Genomic DNA, 27,654 nt, shown 5'->3' on the forward strand with positions numbered 1-27,654 from the left:
CTTCCCCACAGCTGTCAGACTCCTGAACTCTGCCTCCTGACATCTGACCCACGTTAAACTCATGGACTGAACATACACACACCCACAATGGACAACTGTACCCTCAAACACAATAATAACATGGACTGAACCACCACTCACAACCACTAGCACTTTATATAGCCTCTGTAGAAACTATCTACACCCTCACTTATCTTAACTGCACTAATGTATAGCTCTGTGTAAATAATCATTCTGTACATTCGATAATCTTTAATCCTACAACTGTTTACAACTTGCATAGTTCCCATTTCTGTATAGCTGTATATCCCAGATTCTGTAAAGTTATTTATTTCATATTCTGTATAGTTTTTCATATTTATATCCTGTTCATATCCTGTACATAGCTTGTACTCACTACAGCCTGTACATACTTATAGTTATAGAATATTCACAACATACTTCATACCGTGTACATTATAACATACCATAATAGACCCATTTCTGTAATATACTCACATATCTATATTATTGCTAATATATATTGTAATATATCTATATCACTAAAGCACTTCTGGATGGATCCAAACTGCATTTCGTTGCCCTGTACCTGTGCATGTGCAATGACAATAAAGTTGAATTCTATTCTATTCTATTCTATTTTAATTTGACGCGCATCATGGGCTAAACGCCTCCCTGTCAGGAAGATTCTGGGCTGTTTGGAACTCGTTTAATCATCTTTCAAGAGCCAAAAGGACTGTTTCACCTACCTCTCTCTCTCTCTGCCTCTCTCTCCCTCTCTCTGCTTTAAGGACGGGCTAACAACTGATCTCGCAGGACTCTTTCTATTAATAACCACTCCTTCACTCCTCTGTTTCCCAGTGAGACAGCCTCATAATTAAACTGTGTAAACGCTGCTGCATTAGTGTTTTTTGCTTACCAGGGAAGCTTTGGGCCACTTTTCATTGTGCCAACATGTTTGGAAGCGTTTTTAATCTTCTTCTTGTTTGTGCTGTTATCGCATGGCACGGAGAGACAGACTCCTGAGGAGCTTACAATTGTCTTTTACTCTTTAATTTAATAACAGAGACTGATAATGAAGCAAAGTCGCTCTACTGTTGATTATGTTTTCCAGTGATCACACTTCAGGTTGAGTGGAACAGCACTTTTCAGTCTCATTTCTCTACTGTAGATTAGTTTCTGCCAGCACTAGAAATGGCTAATATTTCCATGCCATTAACTCCAAAGCCTGTGAAAATGACAGGAGATGGCAGATGGGGCCATGTGGACATCAGTCTTCCAGATGCAGACAAGAGCATCTATAAACTCTCTGACGCACCTGCTGCAGGTATTAGCAGACCTCGACATTCGGCTAATGATGCATGGGAGGTAATTACAAAGGGATCACGGAAATTAGTTTCTTTCTTTATCAGACAAACACGTGGGCCAGGGCCAGGGCTGCACAGAAACTGCTAGTGTATGAGACACCAGGAATTCATGAGTGAAAGGCAATTCTATGTGACTCCACTGACTGCATAAAAATCTGTTCATGGACTACCAAAGATAAAAACCTTGGTGGTAGTTACTGCTACCATACGTGTCTCCAAGAATGCATATTCTCACTCATGATAGCAGCTGGTAGAGATCCTTCCTTTGTGCCTCTTTGGAGTGATAGAAACAACTAGTACTCACACTGAACTACAGTGATTTACTAATCCTCTCCCTCAAAAAATCAATACTTGTAGAGGTCAAACTGAGCTGCATGGAAAATGCAGATTACCTCGTCAATAGCTGACACACTCTCCTACACACTCACATGCTACAGTTTAGTGATGAGCCTGTGTCAGTGAAAGGAGGAGTAACTGCTCAGGATTTATAAAATGTTGATTTCACGCTTTCTTAGGTTGTTTTGGGAGAAATTTGTTTTAAAAAGTGAGAAAAGCTGAATTTCAAATGCGATGCATATGGTCAGCAACAATATCTCTGGTAACTTTACATGATGCTCAGCTGGCCCAATGTGTGTCAAAGAAATATCCGCCACACTATCACATCACCACCAGTCTAAACTGTAGATACAAGGCAGGATAGATCCATGCTTTTATGTTGTTCATGCCAAATTCTGGCCCTACCATCTGGACATCACAGACAGTGTCTGCATGCCTGAGCTGCTGCCATACGATTGACTGATTAGATAATATCTGTGTTAACATGCAACTGAACAGGTATATTTAGTTCACACCATGAAAATCACAAAAGACATGCAAGCGTTGGAAAACGAGGACATCCCGGGATGAGACAGCAATGGCAGCACCCCTGAGGGCACATGATATCGTCTGAGCCAGTCGCAGTTATTAGGCCCTGTGGTCTTCTCTAGACATCTAACGCTTCAGACATATTCAGCAGTCTGATTGGAGTGCTGAATGTGCGAATACAGCAGACACAACACTAAGCTCATGAATGAGACAGGGACTTACATGCAGTGGAGAGAATGGAAGAGGAGCAGTGTAGTGCAATGTTGCATTAAAGTAAAATCATATTAAGATATGATTTAGCCTTGTTTGTGTTCCTATCTTGGTAAAATCTTTTCCAAACTGTCAACATGAAAACATAGGCAACACTAAGACACCCACCAGTCTGTTTTATGGACTCCCTGATAACTCCTTGATAACTTAGATCATAAAATCAGAAAATATAATAAACTATCTGCTCTGAATCCGGTAAAATAGTAACAAAAACTAAAGCATCACAAAATAGTCTTTCCACCATGGGATAAACTGGGATTTGGCACATTGAAAAACCCTAAGACCCAACGGAGAAAAATAAATAGTATGAAAATATCCATCCATCAATTTTTTTCTGCTTAACTGGGGCCAGGCTGCAAGGGCAGCAGACTAACTGACTAGCCCAAACCTCCCTCTCCCCATCCACCTCCTCCAGCTTATCTGGCGAAACACTGAGGTGTTCTCAGGTCAGCTGAAAGTCATAATCTCTCCTGCATGTTCTGGTCCCATGTTCTCCTGATAGATTGCACGGAACACCTCACCCAGGCGTCCAGGAAACATCCTAGTCAGATCCTAACTGACTCTTTTCTTCTGTGGGCTCACAACCTACAAGAGGCGCTGTAGAGGCCAGGTGCATGACATGACCGTGACATAAGCAGCTACAGCTGTGGTGGGCAGCATGTTTGACAGAAATAGAGAAAATCTTTGTGTCGGGTGGAAGTCAAGGGCAGAGGCCCTGGCGGTGGAGTTCAAGTTGGGACACTGTGTGAAAATAACTTTGATAAACCGATTTATACCGTGAGCTCCAGTGGACTGTACTTTTTTTGTGTACAAGCTAGATGTTCAACTAATTTTACATTGTAGATCTTAAGTTCACTGCTCTTTGTCAAATTTAGCCAACTACAATTTACAGTATGTTATCTCATGGATCGGTTATCAGGACAGGCAAGTCAATCAGTGCTTGACTAGTCAAATCAATAAAATAAACTTAATTAGCGTGAAACCAACATGAAAGCGATCTCTGTCTCAGAACAATGTTCTGTACTATAAATTCTGTTTTATTGTCTGTGCACACTGTGATTTACGGTCCTCTTGTGACCAAATTTGGCATTATCTACACAAGCTAGCATGAATAGCAACTACTGCATGTATCGGAAGCAGATTTTTTTGTTGTAGTTTGAGTACACACGTTATGAATACTCCTATATTGGTAGATGCTTTTCCTCTTTGTTGTATATTTTAAATATTTAGTGTCAGATCAAATAAACAGTGAAATATTCAGAACATCATGAAAGACACTTCTCACCTCAGCCATTTCCTGGTAAAACTGCTGCCCTCGGGCAGGTATAGGACAATCAAAGCAAGAACAAACAGATTTAAACACAGCTTCTACCCAACAGCAATATCGTATTTGAACATCAGCATTACCAACCATGCTGTGGAATAACTTGCAACTAATTGAGGCATATGTATTGGAATGAATGTAAATGTTCTGTTTTTTTATTGTTTTATTTTAAGGTTTTCAGCACCGATCGAAGACAATTCTTTTAATTTCATTGTTCAAGCGACAATTACAATAAAGATATTCAATTCAATTCGAAAAGAACACAAAAGTAGGAAAGAAAAAAAAACACTATTATATATTAAACACTTGTTCAGCCAGAGAGCACTTCCGAAAAAGACATTCAGCACGGGAAAGAAAGGCAGTACAGAGTCATAAATGGTATGTTTTAGTCTGGTCTCTTCTCAGCACAGTAAACAGCTGCTCATTAAGATGTTGTAGGGCCGTGGTAGGGGGATGGGTGGTGGGAATAACTGGTTTATTGGCTCTGTTTGCCCCCTACACCACTATACTAGCTCAATGGACTATTTTACCATCATGGTTTCTTTTCAACCTTAAGCTTTAATAAATGTAACCAAATCTAGCCTAACACACACATGCATTATATTTAATTATGTACTGTAGTATTACACTGTATATTAGCTGAGCTCCTAAACCCTTCTCCTCTTCTTTACAAGCCAAGTGAGTCATTTGCTGTATAAAGCATAAAGCATAGCATAAAATGTTGAAAGGCAAACTCATTTTGTAATGTCTCCGAGATAATAGAAACCTATTAGTGAGGACATGAAGTGCACAAAGAGCATAGCAGTGAACAGAACAACACAAGCAGCCAATAGTGAGCTACTCGAACTTTAAGAGTGTCCCCAATGCAGTTGAATTCTGCTCTTGTTCGATCATGTTATGTACTGAGAGGAGAATCACAATGTAGTGGAGTGAAAATGCAAAATGTGAGCTTGATACAGCTTTCACGGAAAAAGTCATACATGCTGCAGCTGCTGGATTAGTGTGGTGGCATTTTGAAAATGACTCTGCAGTGCTGACAAATAGCATTTGACAGGCATTGTTCCTGGATGTGGGGAATGAGATTATTCAGCTTGAAGTGGCTGAAATACACATTGCCTTAGATTTATGAAACTGTGCAAAAGGTAGTCTGCTGTGGCATGTTTAGCTCATGCTGCTGAAATATACGATTTTACATCGTTTTCCAGGACTTCCCTCTGACTGGAAAGATCGAATCCTTGAAACCAGATTTTCCTGTATAGGTGAAAGCTCCAAACTTCATTTTGTATCTAAAGATTAAATAAAAAATTACATAACAATGGATCTCGTGTTCATTTCTCTCCTACTCATAAACCTACAGAGAATTATTTCAAAACTGAATCATAATAAGATTAACCTCAGTTCCATAATACAAGCTATTTTAGGGTATAATGATCTGATAAACCCTGCAATTTACCACACAGCAGACAGACAGAAATAACAGCTAGGTAAAATAGTGAGGCGTTTAACAAGTATTCAAATATTTCCATCCGTAGATAGTGGAGACCAAGACCACAGCAGATGTCACCAATGTCAGCTAAGAGGAAACTGAAATTACAATTCTCATGAGCTGACAAAATTGGACAGAGGAAGACTGGAAAAATGTTGTCTGGTTTGACAACTCTCAATTTCTGCGGTGATATCAAAATGTCAGGGCCAGAATTTAAAAAAGGACTGATCCATCCCGCCAACACCACCAGCACCAGTTTAGGCTGCTGGTGGTGACACAATGGTGTGGGGGGTATTTTCCTTGCACAGGTTGGGCCCCTAGTATCAACTGAGCATTGTTGTTGACTGTGTCCATCTCTTTATGACCACATTGGATCGGCCTTCTGATGCTGCTTCCAGCAGAATATCACAAAGCTGTAACATGTCACAAAGCTCGGATCATCTTAAACTATCTCTTTTCTCTGTACTCAATATAATAATACCTTTAATCAGATTTCAGTGTAATATTACCTTGGGGATGTGTGGACTGGAAGCACTAAGTATTTACATGATGTTATTAGGGCTGGGCGATATGGCCTAAAATTCATATCTCAATATTCTTTAGCTAGATGGCGATATACAATATATATCTCGATATTTTTTAAAGCCATAAAGTAAGAACTAAAAGAGAATTCTTAGTCACACTGTGTCCCAGATCTCACACAGGCACTTTTATTAACATACAGCGTAGATGTACATGAAAAAATTACTCAGAGATAAATTATCAGCATTTATTAAATAATAATTCTCCATAAATAAAATAAAACAATGTTGTTTTTGTGCATAACAAAACGCTCACAACTGTGCAGTCAAAATGTAAACTAAAAGACGCTGAGCATAACAAAGACAGACAGATTTCACCGCTGCTCTGTTCCCAAGTTCTACTGCGTGACTGACAGCCTGGAGTTTGAAATCCGCTTCGTAAGCGTGTCTCTTACAGGTGCCATTTGTGCTCGTTATGCGCACACAATACGGTAATATTATATTGAAGCACAGTATGCATTACTCCACGAGGCTCCAGACTCCGCTAGCCGTAATGCTCCAACAATCCATCAAGCGGTGCAGCTTCGTAGCTTACCAAAGTCGTACTAAAGCATTTTTGACAGATTGCTCAGCCCTTTGTACCACATAAAATCGGTTCGCGGTCAGTAAGCACAACCAGAACTCATACATTTTTGAGAAAATGAAAGGATTTTAGTGTAAGGTTATATTAGGGCTGCACGATTTTGCATAAAATGAGAATCACGATTTTTTTGGCTTAGAATTGAGATCACGATTCTCTCACGATATTCTTTTCCAGTATAAATATTTATTGCACTTATTAACTGCACATCAACTTCGCAACAGTTGAGACTGAACATAAAAACAATAAATAAACATAAAAACAACAAAAGTCTCACATTTTGTTGTTGCCGCAAAATGTTGTACTGCTTGAAATTCCGTCTCCACCGTTGCTCGACACTGCGTGTACAGAGCAGGTAGTGCAACAATAGAAAAATAGCTGCGGGACGGCACTGTGTAGCGTTTGTCTAGGGTGTTGATCATTTCCTAAATCCCTCGTTTTGCACAGTGTTGATGGGAGCCATATCTTTGGTCAGGTGATAAGTGATAGCCTCCGTAATTTCTTTGTGCCTGCGGGAGTTCGACGTGAAGCGCTGTATAAGGTTCCCGTTATTGATGTTTGGGTGGTTGACCGGGACGGATTTTCTCCTGTCACTTTCTCGTCATCCCTGACGTGCTCTCCGTTGTTTTTTCCCTGCTAATTTTAGCAGCCAGCTTCTGTATCACGTGGTATAAGGCTCCGCCCTTGTCATTTGTTGAGCAGGAAGAGTGAGCGCTTGTTTTCATGCAGATTACGTCCCGGATCAAAATGCGGTACAATCGTCGTCTTTTTTTTTTTTTTTTTTTTTTTTTTTAAATCGTTGTCATTCGGAAATGAGATCGGACATAAGTAAGAATCGAGATCGCGATTTTCTAACGATTAATCGTGCAGCCCTAGGTTATATGTAAGGTACTTTGTTTCAGGGCAGGAGGCTGGGAGACTTCGTGGTCTGGGATACAGCACACATTTTCACACACTCTTCATTTTGCACTTTATGGCGCTGTTGTAAATGGTGAAAATACTAGTAATGCTAGCTGCACGGCGTCAACACGTTAACGAGGTAACCGTTAACGCGTTGACGCCGTGCAGCCCCACGCACGGGGCAATCCGCAGTAACTCGTTAACGGAGATTTGCCGCGTTAATACAGTTATGGCGTTAACGTCATTTTAATGAGAGTAATGCTGCAGCACTAAAATAGTAATCTCTAAATGTTTTCTTTTTACCGACCAGCTCCTCTTTGATAGCTACCGTGTCCATCTTGTCGTTAACTGCAGGTGAAGCGATGGGGGAGGGGGAGTTGTGTTCAGTGAAGGAGAGAGGCAAGGCAGAGTAACGCAGCGTAGAGACAAAAGTGGACGAAAGAGAGGCAAACTTGTGGTTCCACAAGTATAATTATAACGTAACATAGACTATATCGATATAAACGATATTGTCACATCTCTTATTTCGTATAAAAATATATTGATATATTTAAAAACTCAATATATCACCCAGTCCTAGATGCTATCATGTATATAATCTGTATATATTATCCTCATGTTAATTAATGTTATGATTAATTAATTTTTAAACAAAGGCCATGTTCTGATAACACAAAAGAACTGAAGCAAGGCAGAAATGTACACCTGTTTCAGACTATATTAAGTAATAACTGACCACAACTATGAGGTCATTATGTAGCAGTCTGATGTCCATAACAGGTCCTGTCATTAAGGTATGGCACAATGGAAGCTATGCATTGCCACATCTCAAATAACAGACTAACAGACTGCTGCTTAGATTTAATTTGTTAAAAGAGAATATATTATATAAGACTTAACTACATTCTAAAAAAAGAGAGAAACTGGTGTGGAGGTGGGTTGCAAAGCGACTTGCAGATGAGCGCCAACTGTGGACAGGCTGATGCAGCTTATATAACACATCAATATGAGATTTGGCAGTTGGATGTGAAGAAAGCTATTAGGTAAGCATTCAGCTGATCTGTCAGAACTCTATCTGAGCTTGACTTTAAGGTCTCTCTGAAGTAGGGCTGTGCGATATGACCAAAATCTCATATCCCAATATAAGACATCTATCGTCCCGATAACGATATAAATCACAAAAATTTAACATTTTCTGTAAATTCTGTGAATCTCGGGCAGCTCGACTTGGCTGAAGTGTTTCCAGCTGGGCGTTGCGTACCTGGAGTCGAGTGTTTTAACAGATGCATGAAACGATACATTTTTAGACATAAGTTGTAACAGCCGCCATTTTCTTTGTGAGTATTTATTACACGGCGTGCTGCAGGGAAAAGCCTGTTCTAACGTTTGAGTCTAAGGTTCATTTTTAGCACCTGATGGGCCTTTTTTTGCTTCTCATCCGTGTGATGCCATAAAACAGTGCCTTAGATCACCCCTAAAACATGCCACACTCAAGCAAGTACTAATAAACTGCTGTTGACTCAGTAAGTGAAAGACACGTTGAACAATCAGACATTTAACGAGCTGTGTTATATTTCTTCAAGAGCAGTTACTCAACACTGCTAGGGAAAATACATTAAAACGTAATAGGCATCTAGTTTAAAAGAGGTTCTCTTGCACTGCTTGCAAGAGGGCAGCTTGTCAAGAGAGGCTGTAGTACACGCCCAAATCAGAAAACATGCAACGAGACAGATGCATAAATTAACATGCGCCACACTCATATCTTTGAACTGAGAACCAAAGGCCACTCTGATCCACTCTGCAGGGGAGCTCTTGCTTTGATGTATTTGAAAAGGAGGTTTAAAGATCAATTACATGTCTACTGTCACCCCAAAGACTGATTTAACTTTGGAGTTTAAAAATTCAAAGTAACACTGACTCGATCACAGATCATCATATTTGAGTGAGTTAGATGACCAGTCTGTCAAAAAGATTTCATCTGAAGGGGGGATACAGAAAAAGTTCTCCATTTGATAAAAAAGTCCCTACTATGGTCCAGGAAGTTTTAACTATGAATTCTTTTTCAGTTAGTTATTTAATTATTTATTCCTACCCTGAAAGCCCTTTACATGTCTGTCTCCTATTGCCTCTGATCTCTCTTGTTTTTGCAGAGTCGAACTTGAAGTCTGCACACTCTTCCCACTATACCTTATACAGTTGCGGAGGAAAACCATGACATTTGCCTGAAAGCTCACCCCACACTTCCTGACACTGGTGGTGTTGCCAGTACATCTAGAACAATATGCCTTAGGACCTACTTTCACCTCAAAATCCACCTGTAGGGCTTGAGGCCAAGGGAGGAAATCATTATTGCCTGTCTCCTTTGGAGATTCCTTGAGTGGGGGGAATCTCCAAGGGGTGATGAAGTCAGACCCTTAAGGCCAAAAATGTGAAATGGCAATAACAATAACATATTATCTGTTGCAAAAAGCTTAAAAAAATTGGTCTGCATCCCCTGTCAAAAGGAGTTTTCAACTACAGATACACAACTGGCCCAGCGCTTCACCTGAAGCATAGACGTAAAATCTTCTGGCTTCCTTCTTTCTTTGGCAAATGCACTTTTTCATTATTAATGACCATTATTATGATTTATACATATGTTCATATTTTTAATGAAAGAGGTCATGAGTTTCAGATGCAAGTTAGAAGATTTGAAGCTCTACAGTCTGATATACAGCAACTGTAAATCTTCAAATGCAGCACTGCTGGAATCAAATCGACAAAAACAAAATGCAAACACTTCACCTTTTCAAATGCAAAACTGCCATCTCGATTCAAAAGTTTACTTTGTTGTGGCACTTCCCTTTTTTCTTACTGTCGTCAACATGACCCAAACACCTCACCATGCATTAGACCCTAACTGTGCTAAAATAGAAGCCAAATACACTCTATCTCCAGGAGGCAACAGGCCAAGTGCTGTATTCTGCATTCACCACACAATAACAAAATTAATATTTGATTCGGATTGGTACAGCCACTTTCTGTCTCCTGCAACAGCCTGAAGAACACAATAGTTCTCCTGTTTCCCATAGGCAGTTAGGGCTACTTTAAATAGCACTCCGCAGCAGCAGCACAGCGAGCACTATGCCCTGCAGGAAACAGAGTCTGAGTTAAGAGTTGCAAAAGAAAAGTTGACTCAAAGTCAAGGAAAGCAAGCTTAGGACGAGGCAAAGTTAGGACAAAGTAACACTGTCAGAAAAATGTAAAAAAAACAAACAAACAAAAAAAACATTTCGTTTTCGTTTTTGAGATTTTACCTCAGCAAACTGATGCACAACAACAGGAAATCAATAACATGCTTAATTGACTCAAGGTCTCAAACTGTTTTCTTTCAGCCTCTCAAAGAATGAAAGTCAGCTGGCCAGTCTTTGATAATATTGCCTGGATGGTAGTGTTCATATGAGTCCCTTCAACTCCTGTTACTGCAGATGTCCTGTAGCGGCAGGCTAGCCATCAGACTCACTGGTCTTGAAACTCAGTTTGACAGTGAGTGAGCGGTGGCATCTGCAGAGAGATAGAGGTCCACTACCTGATGATGCTCAGGCAGGAGGAAACCAACTGGCTGCCTTCCTCAATTTGACCTTGAGTTGACTGATTGGGGCATCGCCAGTTTCAGCGCGTCGGGTTAAAGGACAGGTACAGATGTGTTTACATAGATTTACTACATTTTTTATTTTATCTTGTCAGAAACTCCTTAAAACTCACTTGCAAGAACATTAAAGTGGACGTGAGATGGTATTTGGCATACTGCAGACAAATTTTGTGGTTTCTTTAGTCCATCTCTCTATTTTGGTAGTTACTAGCCAGCTCCAAAGCTAGCCACCAAAATATCAAAATAATAGGGCTTTACTGAGATTATTCAATAATCCTATTGATAGAATATCATTAATTAGTGGGCTTCCATGTCAGGAACTATATTAACCATTAGAAACAAAGGGCAATTCAGTTTGTAAACAGTAAGGTTAATGAAGGGAAAATTTGGGGGATTTATTTGGATACAATACTTGGCTTTGATTACCAATCTAACACCAGTCCTAAATTTATTTTGCAGTAGTTAGTTGTATCACTTTGCAATACTTAAATACAAAATGAGAGATTAGAGACTTATTTGTAACTTTAAAATGCTTTGTAGCTTTTCAGTAATGGCTTTTCTTGTTTACTGCAACTGTGCTGTCAAAGTTTGAATTCAGCAATGATCTCTTGGGGTTAAAATGTTAGGTAGTGTGGATGAATACCCCTTAAAGTATGAGCTGTGGAAAATCTCAAAGTTCAGTTTCTCTTTTGGTTATATCTGTATTTCTAGGTTTGCATTCAACTGAGGCTAAATGAAAGAACAAACAACTGGGTGAACTCAGGTGTATGTCAGTGTGGAGCTGCAGGGCTCAGGTGGATAGATTTTCCAAGTGTCTCTGGGGGCAGTGCCTAAACAGCACAAATCTTGTCATTAGCTCCAATAGAGTAGTATAGTATATCAGGGTCATGTGACTCTCACCTCATAATGGGCGACCCGCTGGGACTCGGAAATGAGCTGAGCGCTGCACACTTTGCAGTAGCTGTCTGTGAAAAGCCCTTGGTCCACCTCTGTTGACTTCATCTGGAGAAGGAGAAAATGAGTTTACTGACTGGAGTTCCGTTTTTGGCAGGTGTTTTTAAGAACTGCACACATAATGCTGACTGTTTTTGAAAGAAAAAGCCCATTTCAGACAGGATGAGTCAAAAGAAGTTAGGGAAAATGTTTTTTTATTTAAACGGCAAGTCCGAATCAAACTGGACCTCTCTGACTAACAGTTTTGACAAAATGACATAATATGTCCACTGTACATTCACACAAACACAGAAAGCTGTCTGATTTCCATTGGTACTATCAGGCAGCCTTGTTTTGTAGGTCTACAGGGAGCTGTGACAAACCAACCAAGATGTAATAGAGCAAGTAAACAACAAACTCATATTTTCAACACAGTTAATCAATATTTTATTAACTTAGTGACAGATGCTGAACAGCTTTTGCAAGCAATGAGTCAGAAAAACTATACAAAATATCCCACTTAAGACATGAAGCTAAAATGTTATTTGTTAATGAATAAATAACAAGAGATCAAAGACGAGCTGTTCCTGGGAATTCATTAAAGTATAAAATTGAACTCCAGGCTGTGTGTTGTTGGAGAAAAAAATGTATTCTAGGTGACATGGCTGCAAAAACCTTTTATTTTCATAGCTGAGCCCTCTCTGCTTTCTATTACTAATTCAGCCTAGTTTACAACAGAAGCTCGCATTTCATATTTGGAAGCAGTCAGGCTTAACTCATCCTCATTTACAAAGGTGCAGCTTCATTTGGAGCCACGGGACAGAGGGAACTTAGGAGGAACGTATCTCAAACTTGTTTCAATTTACAAATTTGATAGCTAATAGCTCTGTGCTATTAGCAAAAGTAGGAAAATTGTAACAAGTTTTAAGAAGTCTTAAAGATTGGATGCATTGGATGCAGTTTCCCATCCGGGTGGGGATTTTGCAGTACAGGATTCTCTGTAGTGCAAAATCATAAGTCCTTCAGTCACCTGAGGTAATAACTGGTCTTCCCTCTCCGGCTGGATCCCATTCATGCTGAGAGGATGAAGGTTCTTTGCTAGTTTTCTGGTAATGTCCACTGTTATCTCTTTGTTGGTCTTACACACATTCAGCTCAAGATTGTCAAGCAATACTAAGATGCATTAATAACAAGAAGATGCATCTTGGTATTGGTTTTAGATTCAAAATCTCTACTCAAGGAATCATTGCACAGCATATGGTCATCAAAGTTTTAATCCTCCTCAAATCACTTAGTAGGGCCATGGTGAGGATGAGTTTGGTCTTAAAAACTGCACCAGGTGTCCTCTGGTTTGTCAAGCACAAGCAGGAAACACAAATATTCTGACAGAGAGCTGGAAAATGCCAAGGCAAAGGGCTCATTAGAGACTTGTCAATCTCAAGGCAGACAAACCTTAAATTATACCCTACTTTAACATTTGTTTTTTGTTAAGGAGATAACATTCTATAAAAAAAATTAGTGTCACAGTGAACAGAAAAATGCTCTTAAGCAGCAACAGAGTACGCAAAAAGAGACTGAGCTCACAAATCAGAAGTAAGATCACTGTCTCAAAGTCATCATTAAATTCAGAGTTTTCAGATGATTCACCCCTGTTGGCCATAATGTTTTAGACCTAGAGGTTTCCTCTGCCTTTTACATCCAGTCTGTGTGGTTTTACAAGCTTCCCATAAGTGTACTCTTTAATATTCACAGAGAGTACCACTTAGCTTGTGGTAATGTATAATTTGCATGGCTTATTTGGGGTCGGATTTTACATTTTCATTGGCAGAAAGATGAAAAAAAATCTTTTTCCTTGTTATTACTAATTGATAGTTCATCATGCCAACAAACCAAGTGGCTAAATTTACATCCACTGGCCAGAGAATATCTACTTAGAACATAAAAAATTATATTGACTGATACAGCAAAAGAAAGAGACACACAGAAATTTGGTGGTCGTCTTTAGGCAAGGTAGGAGGATGGAAATTTATTGACAAAATGATTTTACACTAATTCTGTTTCTAGACCTGAATCTTTGTTTATTGCCCTAATGATTCATGATAAATTTTGTGTGTGGAAAAGAAATTCAGCCTACAGTAGTTTCAGCATCAGAGAAAATGTTGGATTCTTGGAATATGAAGCACCAGCAACAGAACAGAAGAATAAACTTGCATGTTATTCAAGTATGAAATATTTGCACTATCATTCAATTCAGTTTAATTCAGTTTTATCTATACAGCACCAAACAGTCACAACAACAGTCGCCTTAAGGTGCTTTATATTGTAAGGTAGGCCCTACACTACCCTACCCTCTGGCAGCAAAGACATTATGGTCAGACTGAGAAAACAGGGGCAAAACATGTCAGGAGTGTATGTGTCTGCAGATAAACAGCAAGAGAAGAAGAGAAACATAAATAAGTCAGCACTGCCACTCTCTTCCAAAGTCTTGTAATCAGTCGAGAGCACCGTCACTTCTAGTTCAGATTCTAGAGGACAAACAACATAAATAAGCATCTTTGAGAGCTCTATCAGCCTGTGCCAGTTGGAGCCACTCACTATTTTAGCAAGGGTGCACAGATGTGCAAAATGAATAATTAATCTGCCTAAATTCTGTTAAGAAGCAGAGGCATCAGGGGTAACTTCTGCAGAAGCCTGGGAATGAAAGCAACTCTTATCTCTGACTTCATTTTCCATAGTTAAAAGGAGGTCTCAGTTCTATTTCTGCCATTGTAAAGTCTGCATATTCATCTTAGTTTGGACTAAATGGCCAAAACCCTACAATGTGGAGTAAACAGAGAAATAAGTAAATATTTTTCTGTTATCTCTCTCCACAATGCATAATCCCGCGAGACACGAAAAATCATTCAGCTGGATTTATTGTTAGGATGTGAGCTCTGACCCTATATTTTGTCTGCATTTAAGGTCAGCAATGGTGGGAGTTTACTGTAAAAATCTCAACACCGCCTAATAAATAACAGTAAAACAAGGCCTCTTAAAAAGTTATTTGTTGTTAGTGGTTTTGATTTTGGGTAATGCTGTATTGACCTATTTCACTAAGAAGCGAGACCCCTTGTAACACCTTCGTTAGGCTTTTTTCCTCTTTTGTCCTGTTCTCTGAAACTCTGAAACCACCCTTGTGCATCTTCTGTTTGCCATTAGACAAACATTAGATTCATGTACTTTAAATCTGTATCTCATTGTGAGTCAGAGGTGTACCCAGACAATTTACATAACTAGAATTTGGCTAATTTGCCAAATTGTTCCCTCAAAACCTCATAATGTCCACAAAGTGGCTAGTGAATCACTTAGGGGTTAGGTTTAGGTAGCATTTTATGTATGATTCTACTTATGCGTAAGAAGGATTCTGAAAAAATACAAAACATTGCTTTTCAAGTCCAGTCTCTTACATGTATCCTTACCCTCAATCGGTCAAATGGTTGCCCCTCCCTGAGCCTTTTTAGTTAGTTTTTCCTTCCCACTGTCGCCAGGTGCTTGCTCATAGGGGGTCATCTGATTGTTGGGGTTTTCTCTGGGGTTTATAAGCACCTTGAGGTGACTATTGTTGTGATTGGGCGCTATATAATTGGATTTAACTGAACTGAATTTCGACCTAACAGATCTTCTGTTATAAGATTGGGTTTGGTTTGGGTCTGTCAGAAAATAGATGGAAGGGATAGCATTAAACCAAACCATAAGTCTACTTCCAACCCTTCAAAGGTCACCAACTCTGTGTTTCATACTTGATATTCTCAGTTATAGCCCAAAGAGTACACCTATGCTAATAGTTCCAGTCAAAAGCTTGTTAAGCCCTGTGTACATATACAACTATGTGTTATATAGCTAATGGTTGGCCATTAGTAGAGAGTTCAAGCTCTACCAACTACATTCACACTCCGATGGATGCATCGGAGAGCAACTTGGGGTTAGTATCTTGGCCAAGGATACTTGACATGCAGACTGGAGGAGCCAGGGATCGAACCGCCAACCTTCTGATCAGTAGGTGACCTGTTCTACCTCCTGAGTTACAGCCACCCCTGTGCTAACGTGGTGCCAAGTAAGCTGAAGAGGTCCTGAGAAATAAAGCCCCTTGTTGTTAGGTCTGAACCTAGTGGTCAGCTCATGTTTCATTCCTGTAAAGATTAACTTAATGAGAAGTGGTGGATGGGCAAAAATAGAAAAAAAAATAATTATTTTTTACCTGAGAAGAGAACTTGTTCCTGAGTGTGTCTATCACACAAAGGCACAAGAGAGAAAGCAGGAAACGTCCTGCTGAGTATTAAGCACAGCGCTCCAAAGAGCAACAGCTTCTCACCAAATTAACATGTGCCTCTCCTTGGTGTTCAATTCATTAAGCTAATGGATTTTACTGTCAGATACATTGCTATAATTGCAAGAGGTTGACTCTCTTCTAAATGAGAAAAATATTAATTTTTACCCCGTGTAATTGGATAAGGGGAGGCATCGCACTTGTAAACCAACAGGGGGTCCTTTACACAATTCAATCATCAATATCTGATCAGAGCAGCTGTTGTTAACAACATTACAGGCAAGCTCTCTCAGCACAGCTCCGTGAGCTCATTACGGAAGTTATGTTGCCACTCTGTCCCTTGTTTCTCCTTCACCAGAGAAGTCAGAAGAAACAAACAAGCACATTTCACACCAATGATCAAATTAGCAGAAAGCCAGCTTTCCTGCTTACCGACCTTCTTTGACTACGACAAAGTGTTAGCACATCAACGGAGGCAAGCTCCGTAGAGCTGGAAAAGTGAGGCTGGGGATAGAAAAAAAGAAAAAAGCTGACGAAACAGAGGGAGAGAAAGAGTTCAGAGATGAAAAGAAGGTTACAGTGGCGAGTGCCCAGCAGATGCTGCTGCTAAAAAGGTCAGTTGTAATTCGTTAGGGAGTGTGTTAAGCTGGGAAGCTGGATGAATGCCCATGCAGATGAGCTGGACTCGTGCTGGCCTTAGTGGCAGATGACCCTTTGGCTAAGAATAGTTCAGATAACAAATAATGATAACCAGCTAAATGGGCACTGCTGCTGTCACAACATAAAAATTCCAGCTTTGATCCCAATGTCAGGTAGGAAACATTTTAATACACAATTCTATCGCCTTGTCATTGCCTATCATATGAACAGACATTCTGACTTGACTATCAGAATGTCCCAGGCCTATTCTTTGGACGGGTTAGGCCTGTATTGGTTACACTGTGAATGAAAATAAAAGTGCATGAACAGGAAACACAACACGGAAAGACCTCTGGAGAGTGCACACACCCAGAAAATATCCAGTTCTCTGCCAGCTTTTAATTAGATCTTAAATTATTTTTTGTAGGCCACATGAGAATGTCAGTGAGTACAGGACAAATGCTTCTTTTGATCAGACACTGCCAATAGGTTAAAAATGAGCTGTCTGAACAGCATGGCATTACTCTGTTACACTTGTATCAGTACTACATTTTATCCTCAGTGGACTTTTCTCTTTTTCTGAATCAATGCCAACATACCAGGAACTGCAGATGAACGTCATGAAATCCCCAAAGTTATCTGAGTATTAATTGTGGGCTAATCTGTTCAAGTAGAAAACTAAAGACGAAAAATCACAATTAGAAATGTACACAACAAATGTATGCGGCAAATTTTATAGCAACTCAGAGCTGTTGCGATAACCCACTGAAATCCAAAAATACAGTGGGAATGTGTTCCTAGACAGACAGTGGATCAAACAACACCTGAGACTTTTTTGTTTGCTATCAAACTTGAATATCTATATCAGTGACTTTTTTTTATGACAATCAATTCTTGAAAGACTCTTAGAAGTCAGGAGGTCAGAAAAATTATTAGTTAATCATTCACTGACATTCATTGTTGGAATGAATTTATCAGATTTCAATAAAAGATTGATCGGAATTGGACAGAAGTGAGAGCAAATGGAAGTTGCAGGTTTTGAAGGTTTAAGAACATGTAATGTAAGTTAATATGTCACACATGTTAAACCAGCCTTCAACACTAGCCCTGCTCAATAATGCATCATCACACTGGAGACTAGCTGATAACAACAACTGGGGTACGTTGTTTGATTGTCTGGTTCGGAATAATATCAGTAAATCTTAGATTACACTGAGCAATCATCTCTTAGAAGCAAAGCCACATAAATACCAAATGTGTTGTCTCATCCTTAACTAAGTGATTTTAGAATTCCACTGTATTCACATGGGGCGATTCTGCACTTCCCACACACAGGCCTCAAATTCCTCCGGTGAGGAGCTTTAGTGACTAGCTGCCCCAGATTGTTTCCCCCATCCTTGAACTGTCAGAGAGATGTAACACACAGCAGAGTGCTTTAAAAAGAGAGAAGAGGCATTTAAAAAGCTGTAGCTGATATCAGCTTTCAACAGTATCACTGTGTTTCTCTGTGTCCTGCAGACGTACTAAGTCTTGCTACATTTGTGGCATACCAAATACACAAATAATACACAAAAATAGAGTTCCGACACAAAGAGACTTTATTTCAGTGTGCAGCCATGTTATACTAATACTATATACTAAACACTAAAGTCATATATGTATTATGTATTTTCTTTCTTTTTCTCTTTTTGTGACTTTATCAGTCTCTCTAATAGTTGAGTGAATTTCTGCCCCTTTTTTCTTTAACATTGCTTCAGTTCATCAAAGTTTGTGACGATTCCTTTATGCAATGCTCTCTTAATATTTTAAGGAAGCATTTTAATCGAGTTGAGGTCCAGCTCATTTGTACCATTTGAACTTTCTAAATAGGAAGGAGAGGATTGTTTACCATTAAGTCAACCACAGTTTGAGTTGTCCTCAGATGGATAAAAAGATTTACATATAAAAATGCTAAAATGAGTTGCCAGACTTATTTGGGCAGACATTATTATTCTTGTATACTGTCTACTTATATTTGTGTTGGATTTTTTGATACATACCAGGTTAAACGTTAACAGCCAAAATGACAGTCAGCAAGTCAAATAACATTAATAAAAACAAAAATCATCATCATCATCATCATCAATGTTGTCTCAACCAGACTGTAAAACTTTACTGTAAAAATGGAGCAAAGCTTTTTTTTGCTTTTTTTTCTCCAACTCTAAAAATGGCAAACACGACAAAACTATGGAAACATATTTGGGAAGCAATATGATGATATCACAAAATGAAGCCATTAAAAATTAAAGGTACTATAAGTAAAATTTCATCACTAGATTTCAGTACATTGCAGATTGATATCAGTACAATTCTTATTTCTTACCCCTCCCATTTCAAGTGCATCCCAGCTACAGTAGCCACTCCAGGACAAACAACTTTGGCTTCTACTCATATGTAGTGAGTAGATGCTGTCAGTCTTCTGTTTACTTCAGCTCAGCTATGTTGACAGCTTAGCTCAGCTCGGGTGTTCACATCTATTTACTTTAGAGGAGATTGTAAAACTCTGTAAAAGGAGACTGATATGATTCGATGAGACTGTGTAGCGCACTTCTGACCGACTACAGCGATACTGAGGTGAGTTGTTGAGAATATCCTAAACTTTTCTTATAAGCGCTGTTGTTAATTGCTGCTAAGATAAGATAAGAGAGATAAGATAGAACTTTATTAATCCCTCGGGTGGGTTCCTCTGGGAAATTCGACTCGCTGACGTTAGTGGAATTTTAAAGTTGATTAAGTTGTAATCAATTATTTCTGTTTAATTATTTCTGTTTATGTGAATTTGTTGTTTTAAATACACATCAATTAATATATATTTATTAGTGCAAAAATGACTTACAATACCTTTAAGTTTGCATTTGCAAAGGCTGAAATACAACACCAAAAAGGCTACAATCTAGGAAACATTCCAGTGAACTGCAGTCATCCTAAAACCCGCACAGTCCATTTGGTCTTTACTGAATTTTTGGCTTGCAAGTTCAATTCAAATTCATAACATTAACTGTCCTATTATTAACTGCACAAGAAGTGCTGGTCATTAGCTGCTAGCTTACTGTGTAAAGTCGTCATGGGTCTGTAGCTCTGTCCACCGTTTTAGGGAACATAGTTTGCTTTAAAGTAAGTTAATTATTATTACTTTATTATTATACCATTAAGAATAAACAATGAGGATTCTGGATCAGCACCATGACGCAAACTTGTGGTATAGTATATACAGTACTCTGGAGAAGGTATAAAATGTCACTGCATGTGCATGTGTGTGTGTTTTATGTGTATAGATTTTTTTGTTACATTCTTACACTACCACGACAACCCCGCTCTTTTGCCCTACTAATGTTCTGGTTTCAGTTTATTTCCCACAGTTTTTTTAACCTCTTGCCTTATGATTCCAAGCGCTGTCACCAATCTTTGTATTTTTTTATTATTATCTCATAACACGTCTTTAATCAGCTACCATCTTTCCTATGGATTTTTTAAATGTCTACCGTCTCAGATCAACACAGCCCTGTCCTCTAACACTACCAGGAGCAGCAGCAACCCCTCAACAGAACATTGTACCCCTTCAGTTAAAAACACGGGCTACATTTGGTTTGTGTTGTCCACACCTGATGACAGTGATACAGTATGATGTGATTTCATATTAGATTTTTGATGAATGTGGGTTGTTGTTATTCAGCCTGTTTCTATGTGCCCCTTTTTAACTTTGAGCACCCGCCCCTTCAAACATCTCTGCACAGCCCTGGCATCAGCCAACATTACAAAGAGGAAAAGGTAGAATCTTTGTCATGTTTTAGCTTTTATTTCTATTTATAAGTGCACACGTTTTGTCATCATATATAAAGACTGACTTTAATGGTGTTTGTACAGGGTTTTTTTCAGATGTAGAGTAAAAGTTAACTGATGTCAAAGGAAATAACATTTCTTTGATTCAGTAAGTATATGTGACAGTACTCAACATTTACTCTTTTTTTCTTTAAATCAGTAATAAACAGACTTGGCTACTGTGAGACTCATGCTGGAGACACTGTCTGGAACAGATATACAGATGCCCCATAAATTTCACACTTTTCTAAGTTCCTCCTGTCTTATGCCATACCTTTGGCTTTACGTTTGGTGAGAGGTCATTCTGCTGTCATGCCCTTTCTGACTTTTCGTTAAATCTTGCCTTTGGATTTCTGCTGCTAACAAGAAATTAGCAACTTTAAGTACAGCTCCTGCTTCCACAAATTGCTGATTTAGATGCTTTCACTCACTCTTTCTATTGACTTGTTATTTGGGATTATTCTTCAAGGCTCCTAAAACAAGGAATTCAGCGGCTGCTTTTGTTTTTGAACATTTCTTTTTAAATCTCACAGTCCACCAGTGATTTCTCTTTTACTTGATGTTTTAATTTGATGTTAAAGTTCAAAGACTTTTTCTGTCTCTGTCCTTACCACTTACCAGTTGCTCCGTCATATGGCTCTTTTCCACTTGTACCTACTCAGCTCAGCTTGACTCGACTCAATTCAGTTTTTAGGGTTTTCCATTAGGTGGTAGTACATGGTACTGGTAGTACCTGCTCAGCTGGGGTTCGACGCAAGCTGAGTCTGAAAATATGACATCAACAGACTGCATGCCACAAATTGGCCAATCAGTGGCATCACTTGATGAGTCATGTGAGTGATTCCTTAAAAATGGAAAAGGACAGAAACTGAGTAGATTCAAGGAACTAGTTGAAAAGAGGCTATATATTCTTTGATCTCCATGTTGCCCTCTAGCTTCAAATATTACCTCAGCAGATGTAAAGGCATCCTTAAATGAAGCATGTACCACATGGCCCTGTTATGTGTAAACAATACATCTAAAAGGAACATGTTGCACCTTTTCAGTTGATAATTTACTTTTGCGTGCTGTTCCATCCATGATACAGATCATACTGGCAGATTTTAGGACTGGAAGAGCTGCACAAACTCTGATATCTTGAAAATTGAAAAAAAGAAGAAGAAAAAAAACGACCCGCTGCTATTTTTAGGTATACAGTGTGATGAGCAGTGTCTGGGGAACTGTAAGCATTGTTTTGAGCTGCGACGATCAGATCCAGTTGCTGTACTGGAGTTACAAAAGCAAAGTTCCTGGATAAAAAGTCACACTTCATAATAATACAATGTAAAAAGAATCCATTGTGATTTAATGTCATTTAACTCCTCATACAGCAGATCACTTTACATGTCCTTATCGTGATCTTTATATGCCTCCAGTGCCAACATGTCCATTTGTTTGGTTTTTCCTCTACTCTCACTCTTACTCTCCCTTTCTTTCTCTTTCTCCCTCTTGGCTGGGCTTTGGTTCTTGTAGGATTCTGGCTGGCTGGCACACCAGGACAATTACCTAATCACGTTGCTGCAGTATTTATAAATGAGCTCTCACCACCCACTATCTGCCAGATTGTCTGTTAGCCATGGTGTTATAAAAATTCAGACTCCATTACTGTTATCCTTTCGGATTTCTATTTTCCTTGCTGTTTTCCAGCACTGTAAACACCAAAGTGTGCACTCCAGATTTCCCACATGTCCCGACCAGCTACTTCAACCCTAAACCAGCCACCTTCTTGCTGCCAGTCCCTGCTGGTCCACTCACCACTCTCTCCACTAGTGAAACCACAGATGTGACTGCAAATTTTTGTTTTTCCTGAAAATTCCTAAAGGTCTCAAGGAGACCATTCGCTGCAGCAAACAACTTCAAGTGTGACACATGCTATCGTGCCAATACACACTTGTTCACAGAGCAGGATCTGTTCAGATACACTAACACGATCTTCACTCAGCACACACCTTACCAGATTTGTCTCCTTTCAACTTTGTTCTCTACTACAAATAAAAATTCATGTTGAAGGCTCACAGTTCTGGTACAGTGGAGGAAATCCAGCACTTACCAAAGACACAGGTCTAAATGGTCAGAATAGGAGTTCTAGGCATTGACCTAACAAAAGCAGCTGGGGTGGACGTTGTGCAGCATTGCACAAGGAGATGGCCAAATTTAAATTAAGTATATATTTTTCTCTTTATGGGTGGCCTGAAGATGTTTCATAATTAGCAAACTATTATTATTATTACTAACTGATTTTAAAATGAGACTACAATCCTCCCGGTGAATTCAAGCCATCTAAATAATACCAAAATGTACACAAGAATGAGACACTTTCAGTTAGTGCTCAGTTGTATATTATTGTATTTCTGCAGAAAGAGGGATGCTCATTGAAATAATTTTTAATGTGCCTTCAGCCAAAATAATAATCTATTGGCAAAATAATGAACCAGACTGTAGACAGTAGACAGTAACCCTCAACTCATAAAGTAAGCTTCACCAATAAATTGTGAGCTATTTAATGAAGAATTATGACTACACATGGAGGACTGTAGAAACCCATAAATTAGAAGTTGGTCATTTATTCCATATGTAGTATAGCAAGTAGTAAAACTGCCAATTAATCATAGTAGCTCCACACATTAAGAGTAGCAGCATGAGAAAGAGAGGGGCTGCAGAGCCCTGAGTGAGCTCGTGCCACAAAGAACTGCTGAAGCGTTGATCACGTAAAATCATAATAAGGTCTTTTCTTAAAAAAGTTCACAGTATGCAAATTTCTCACTACGCTTAACTATGACGCTGACTATGACAAATTGTAGAAAGCAAGCGCTAGTGTAGTTATACAGCCCAGTTTCCACAGCAGTTAGAACATTGTGCAAAATGTAAATAAACACAAAATGCAGTCATTTAATCTGTATGTCTACCCTCTCATGGCCCTGAGGCAGCACAATTCCGCTGCTTCCCACTAGGGCTGCCACAAACGATTATTTTGATAGTCGACTAGTCACCGATTATTTATGCGATTAGTCGACTAATCAGATCATCATCCACTGGACGTAAAACGTACAGCTTATTGCACCAGCAGCATCTGCTCTTATATAACTATCATTAGCTTACAGCTTTAAGTGTTTAAGGTGCTAACTAAAAATAAAGACAAGATGATAGTTTATTCAATTTTAATGAAATTTGCAGATTGTTTCGGTGAAGTTTAATGAACTCCTTGCTATCTAAAATATAACAGGACAACGGAGTATATTCTCCAGCATCTCACACTTTTGATAATCAGCTGTCTGCTTGACGTTTATTCAGCTGTGTAAAAACTATAACTTTAATCTCAGACAAACCGATTTACTCAGGAACAAATAAAATACAAAAAAAAAAAAGCCAAACAACAACATTTTTAATTTATCTAAGTGACTCATATATATTTAACCTGAGTAGCGAAAGACGGCGGTGGGTTAGAAAACAATTTGCCGGGAGTCCGGTGTTCTCACCGCGCTAGTGACCTAGCCCCCGGCTAGCTATCGAGCTGGTGGGTAACAGACGTCTCCGAAAACGTCGGAGCGCTTTTGAAAATATGTGGTGTCCTGATAAACTGAGCCGATATTTGAGGTTTACACAGCTACATTCTCGCCTGAAAATACGTTAAACGTTTATTTTCTGACCCAGAAAGAATAATAAGAGTAACATTAAAACTAACTAGCTGCCGCCACTGTTGGAAACTAAGCTGGGCCGCGCTATGATTTCTGGGACACAGCTGCTTCTTCTTCTTCTTCTTCGGGGTTTAACGGCAGCTGGCATCCTTGTACATGCAGTGCTGCCATCTTCTGTTTCAGTCCGTTATTACACTCTTAAATCCTGCTACTTATTCCTGCGTCTTTTGTGATCTTACAAAGCTTCAAACGACGCGTCGACTATTAAATCAGTCGTCGACGATTTTGATAGTCGACATAATCGTGACTAGTCGACAAATCGTGGCAGCCCTACTTCCCACACAAAGACTAACGGATACGCAGAAATATTTGGTGACCGTCTGGTTTTGGCTTTTTTTTATTGTCTACCACCAGCAATCAATTTACTAGCTTCTATTTTGAAATTCAGTCATGCCAACCAGTGACTTTTCTAGTCTCTAAATGCACTGTTTCTTACATCATGCTGTTCTACTCTACTTGAGTAGATTGATTGAACCACCAACCTTGTGATTACTGGAGAGCCTGTTCTAACAGGAGCTACAGGACCCCAGCCTCTAGTACTATTTCACTACACGATGGCTTACTGGCCATACTGCTGTTATGGAAGTTCTTGATATCATCCTACTACTTCCTCAAAAAGAATCTGGTCCATGGGTGGGACGGTCTCCAGAACCTGCAGGAGGCAGAGTGCTGTTTGTGGCACGATCAGAGACGCTGCAGAGCAGAACCACTAACCAGCAGCTTTCCAAGAGTTCATCTGAAGGATGAGACACTCCACTAATGGCACACTTCATTGTATTTTTAAGTTATGTAATTTTATCAAAGTGCTTGCCAAATAACATAATTGCTAAGGGAATTTTTAATTGGGTGCATATTCAACACTCTTACCTCCTGCATTGGAAATAAGAATCTAAATTCATGGAAAACTGAATTCTGATCTGATCTGTAAATCAGTCCCTGGGCACAAGAAAACTTCTGAAAAACATAGTTGATTACTGCCTCCACAAACATTAAAAATGCAATTCTGACAGTCCTCTGAATTTGAGCTCTTTTAAGAGTTGAAGTGAAAAGCATTCCTGTGGTGTGACCGTTCACAATTTGAAATTCCTTTTGGAAATAATGAAAGCTGCATCCTCCAGGCTACAGAGGAGAGGGACTATGAAACTGGCTGTCAGCACACAGCACTGATGGCATGGAGGGAGCATTAATGTGCATGGCATGAATAACTGACTATATAATATTTACATATTTTGAAACAACATCCAAAAAACAATGCAAAACTACAGTCAGCATGTATCACACTATCATGGTACAACTTCAAAAATGGAAACCCAGAGGTTAGGAGTGCAGCACCCTTTCAACTGCAAGGCAGTTGCACAGATCACCTGGTGGAAGGCAACTTGTCTCCAAGTCATTGTCGTGCGACTCAGACTGATTGCAATTACTCTCGGACGGATAGGCAAGGGTTTGAATCAGAGTACAACTGGTCGCAGACTTGGTCCCCATCTTCAAAGCAACCATTTCTAATGCAACAAGACTCCAAGTTCATTGCACACCGTCTCCAACGGTCTCCAACCACTGTTTTCCGAAGTCTGACTGTAGCCTAATTATAAGGATTATTAGGAGATTTATATAAATATATTACATATTGATCACGGTTTTCATATATATTGATCGGTTTTATGTGTTTGACTTGTGTTTGACTTTCAATAAGAACATGTTTCTCTGCATGCAGGGAGGAGCTTCACCATCTTCATTTTAAAATGAGTAAAAACAGAAGGAGTGCTGGTTTTAATTTAGAGCTTACTGTAATAGTGCTTTTAAAGAGACGGTAGTACGTGAGTGTGTCTGTGAAGGACTCTTCTGTGTGTGAAGAGGGCACAGTCCACAGTCGAGGCGAGACAGGTAAACCATGTTATACACATAAAAACAAATTGAACAACAGGCCTCAACGGTGGAAAAAGGTTTTCTTTTTTCTTGAAAAGAGCCAATGTGACTTTTATGAAATATTGCTGTTTTGGCTGTGCATCCTTCCACTTGTATTTACCTATTACTCTAGGCTAAATCATCCATCATTTAGGAAAGTTAGACTAGCCTACTGGTAAATATGTTATTCTCTTTTGGGCCTGGAGGATGAAACTGTCAAATCTCTCTTTCTCTTCCTCTAACCAGTAGCAGTATATTAAACACTGAGCATGTAGTGGAAAAATCTTTTTTTTTCAAATGTGAACTGTACCATATATACACAACCTGATATCACGGCAAAGCGCGTAATAGACACGCCAGTCAACCGTGTTCATTTCACGCTTTGCCTCTCTAAAATGTGAAATCTAAATGCATGCAGACGTTACATTACCAGTAGGGGAGATAATATATTTAAAGCTACAAAGTTGGTAGTGAGCAGAAAACGTATTAAGTACAATCAAGGGTCCTTCGTCATCAGAAACAATGAACCTAGGCAGCTAATATGTATATACATGTAAAGGTGCTAATAATGTCTGTTTAAATGCTTTCTTGTGATTATCTTCATGCTGGCTTGAAATAAAATATTTCCCTGTGCTGGTACTTCGGATTACTGCATCTTCTGCATGCGTGTACATTTCATGTTTTGGAGAGGTGAAGCGTGAAATGGACACGGTGGACCGGAGTGTCTATTACACCTTTTGCCATAATACTAGGTTGATACATACACCAAAAGTATTGTATTTCATTTCATATGCAGAAAATCCATCCTCAAAAAGAAGTTGATGTTGAGCTGATCCTGATCTTTCTAAACAAGAAAAGGAAGAAACTGAGATTCTGGATTCATCCAGTTCTCAAACGAAGGCAGCAGCAGGGAGAATTTCATGGTTTGATCCAGGAGTTGAGGCTGTATCATGACTGCTTTCGTACATATTTCAAGATGTTAGTGGGGCATTTTGAACTCTTGCTGGCAGAGTTGGGACCACATCTGAGGAGGCAGAGTAATAACTTCAAAGTCGAATGACCCATAGCAAAGTTTATATGTCTGAGGTAAAACAGTATTATTGTGCAACCTATATATTCAGCACTGGTGCATGTTGTTGCCGAATGTAATGGTCCCAGTGGTCAGATCTATTCATTCATATCCAAAAAATCTGCATGTTAAACATACAGCCCAGTGATGGCAAACATTTTTACCAAATGACAATGGGACAATCGCCAAATCCCACTCTGTAAGCAA

General features: G+C 39.2%; 1 protein-coding gene across 2 annotated transcripts in view; it reads right to left on the reverse strand.

The window, feature by feature from the left end:
- The window catches only part of zmat4a (zinc finger, matrin-type 4a), a 155,930-nt gene that overhangs the window by 117,718 nt on the left and 10,558 nt on the right, over nucleotides 1–27,654 (reverse strand). The window contains exon 2 of one of the 2 annotated variants that reach the window (XM_004565799.4): nucleotides 11,904–12,005. The exons of the other annotated variant lie outside the window; for it this stretch is intronic. Coding sequence (XP_004565856.1) covers nucleotides 11,904–12,005 — 102 coding nt within the window. The remainder of the gene's footprint in view (nucleotides 1–11,903; nucleotides 12,006–27,654) is intronic. 2 annotated transcript variants of the gene reach the window in all.

This window comes from Maylandia zebra, linkage group LG12 (genome assembly GCF_041146795.1).
Source record: "Maylandia zebra isolate NMK-2024a linkage group LG12, Mzebra_GT3a, whole genome shotgun sequence".
Taxonomy (NCBI): domain Eukaryota; kingdom Metazoa; phylum Chordata; class Actinopteri; order Cichliformes; family Cichlidae; genus Maylandia; species Maylandia zebra.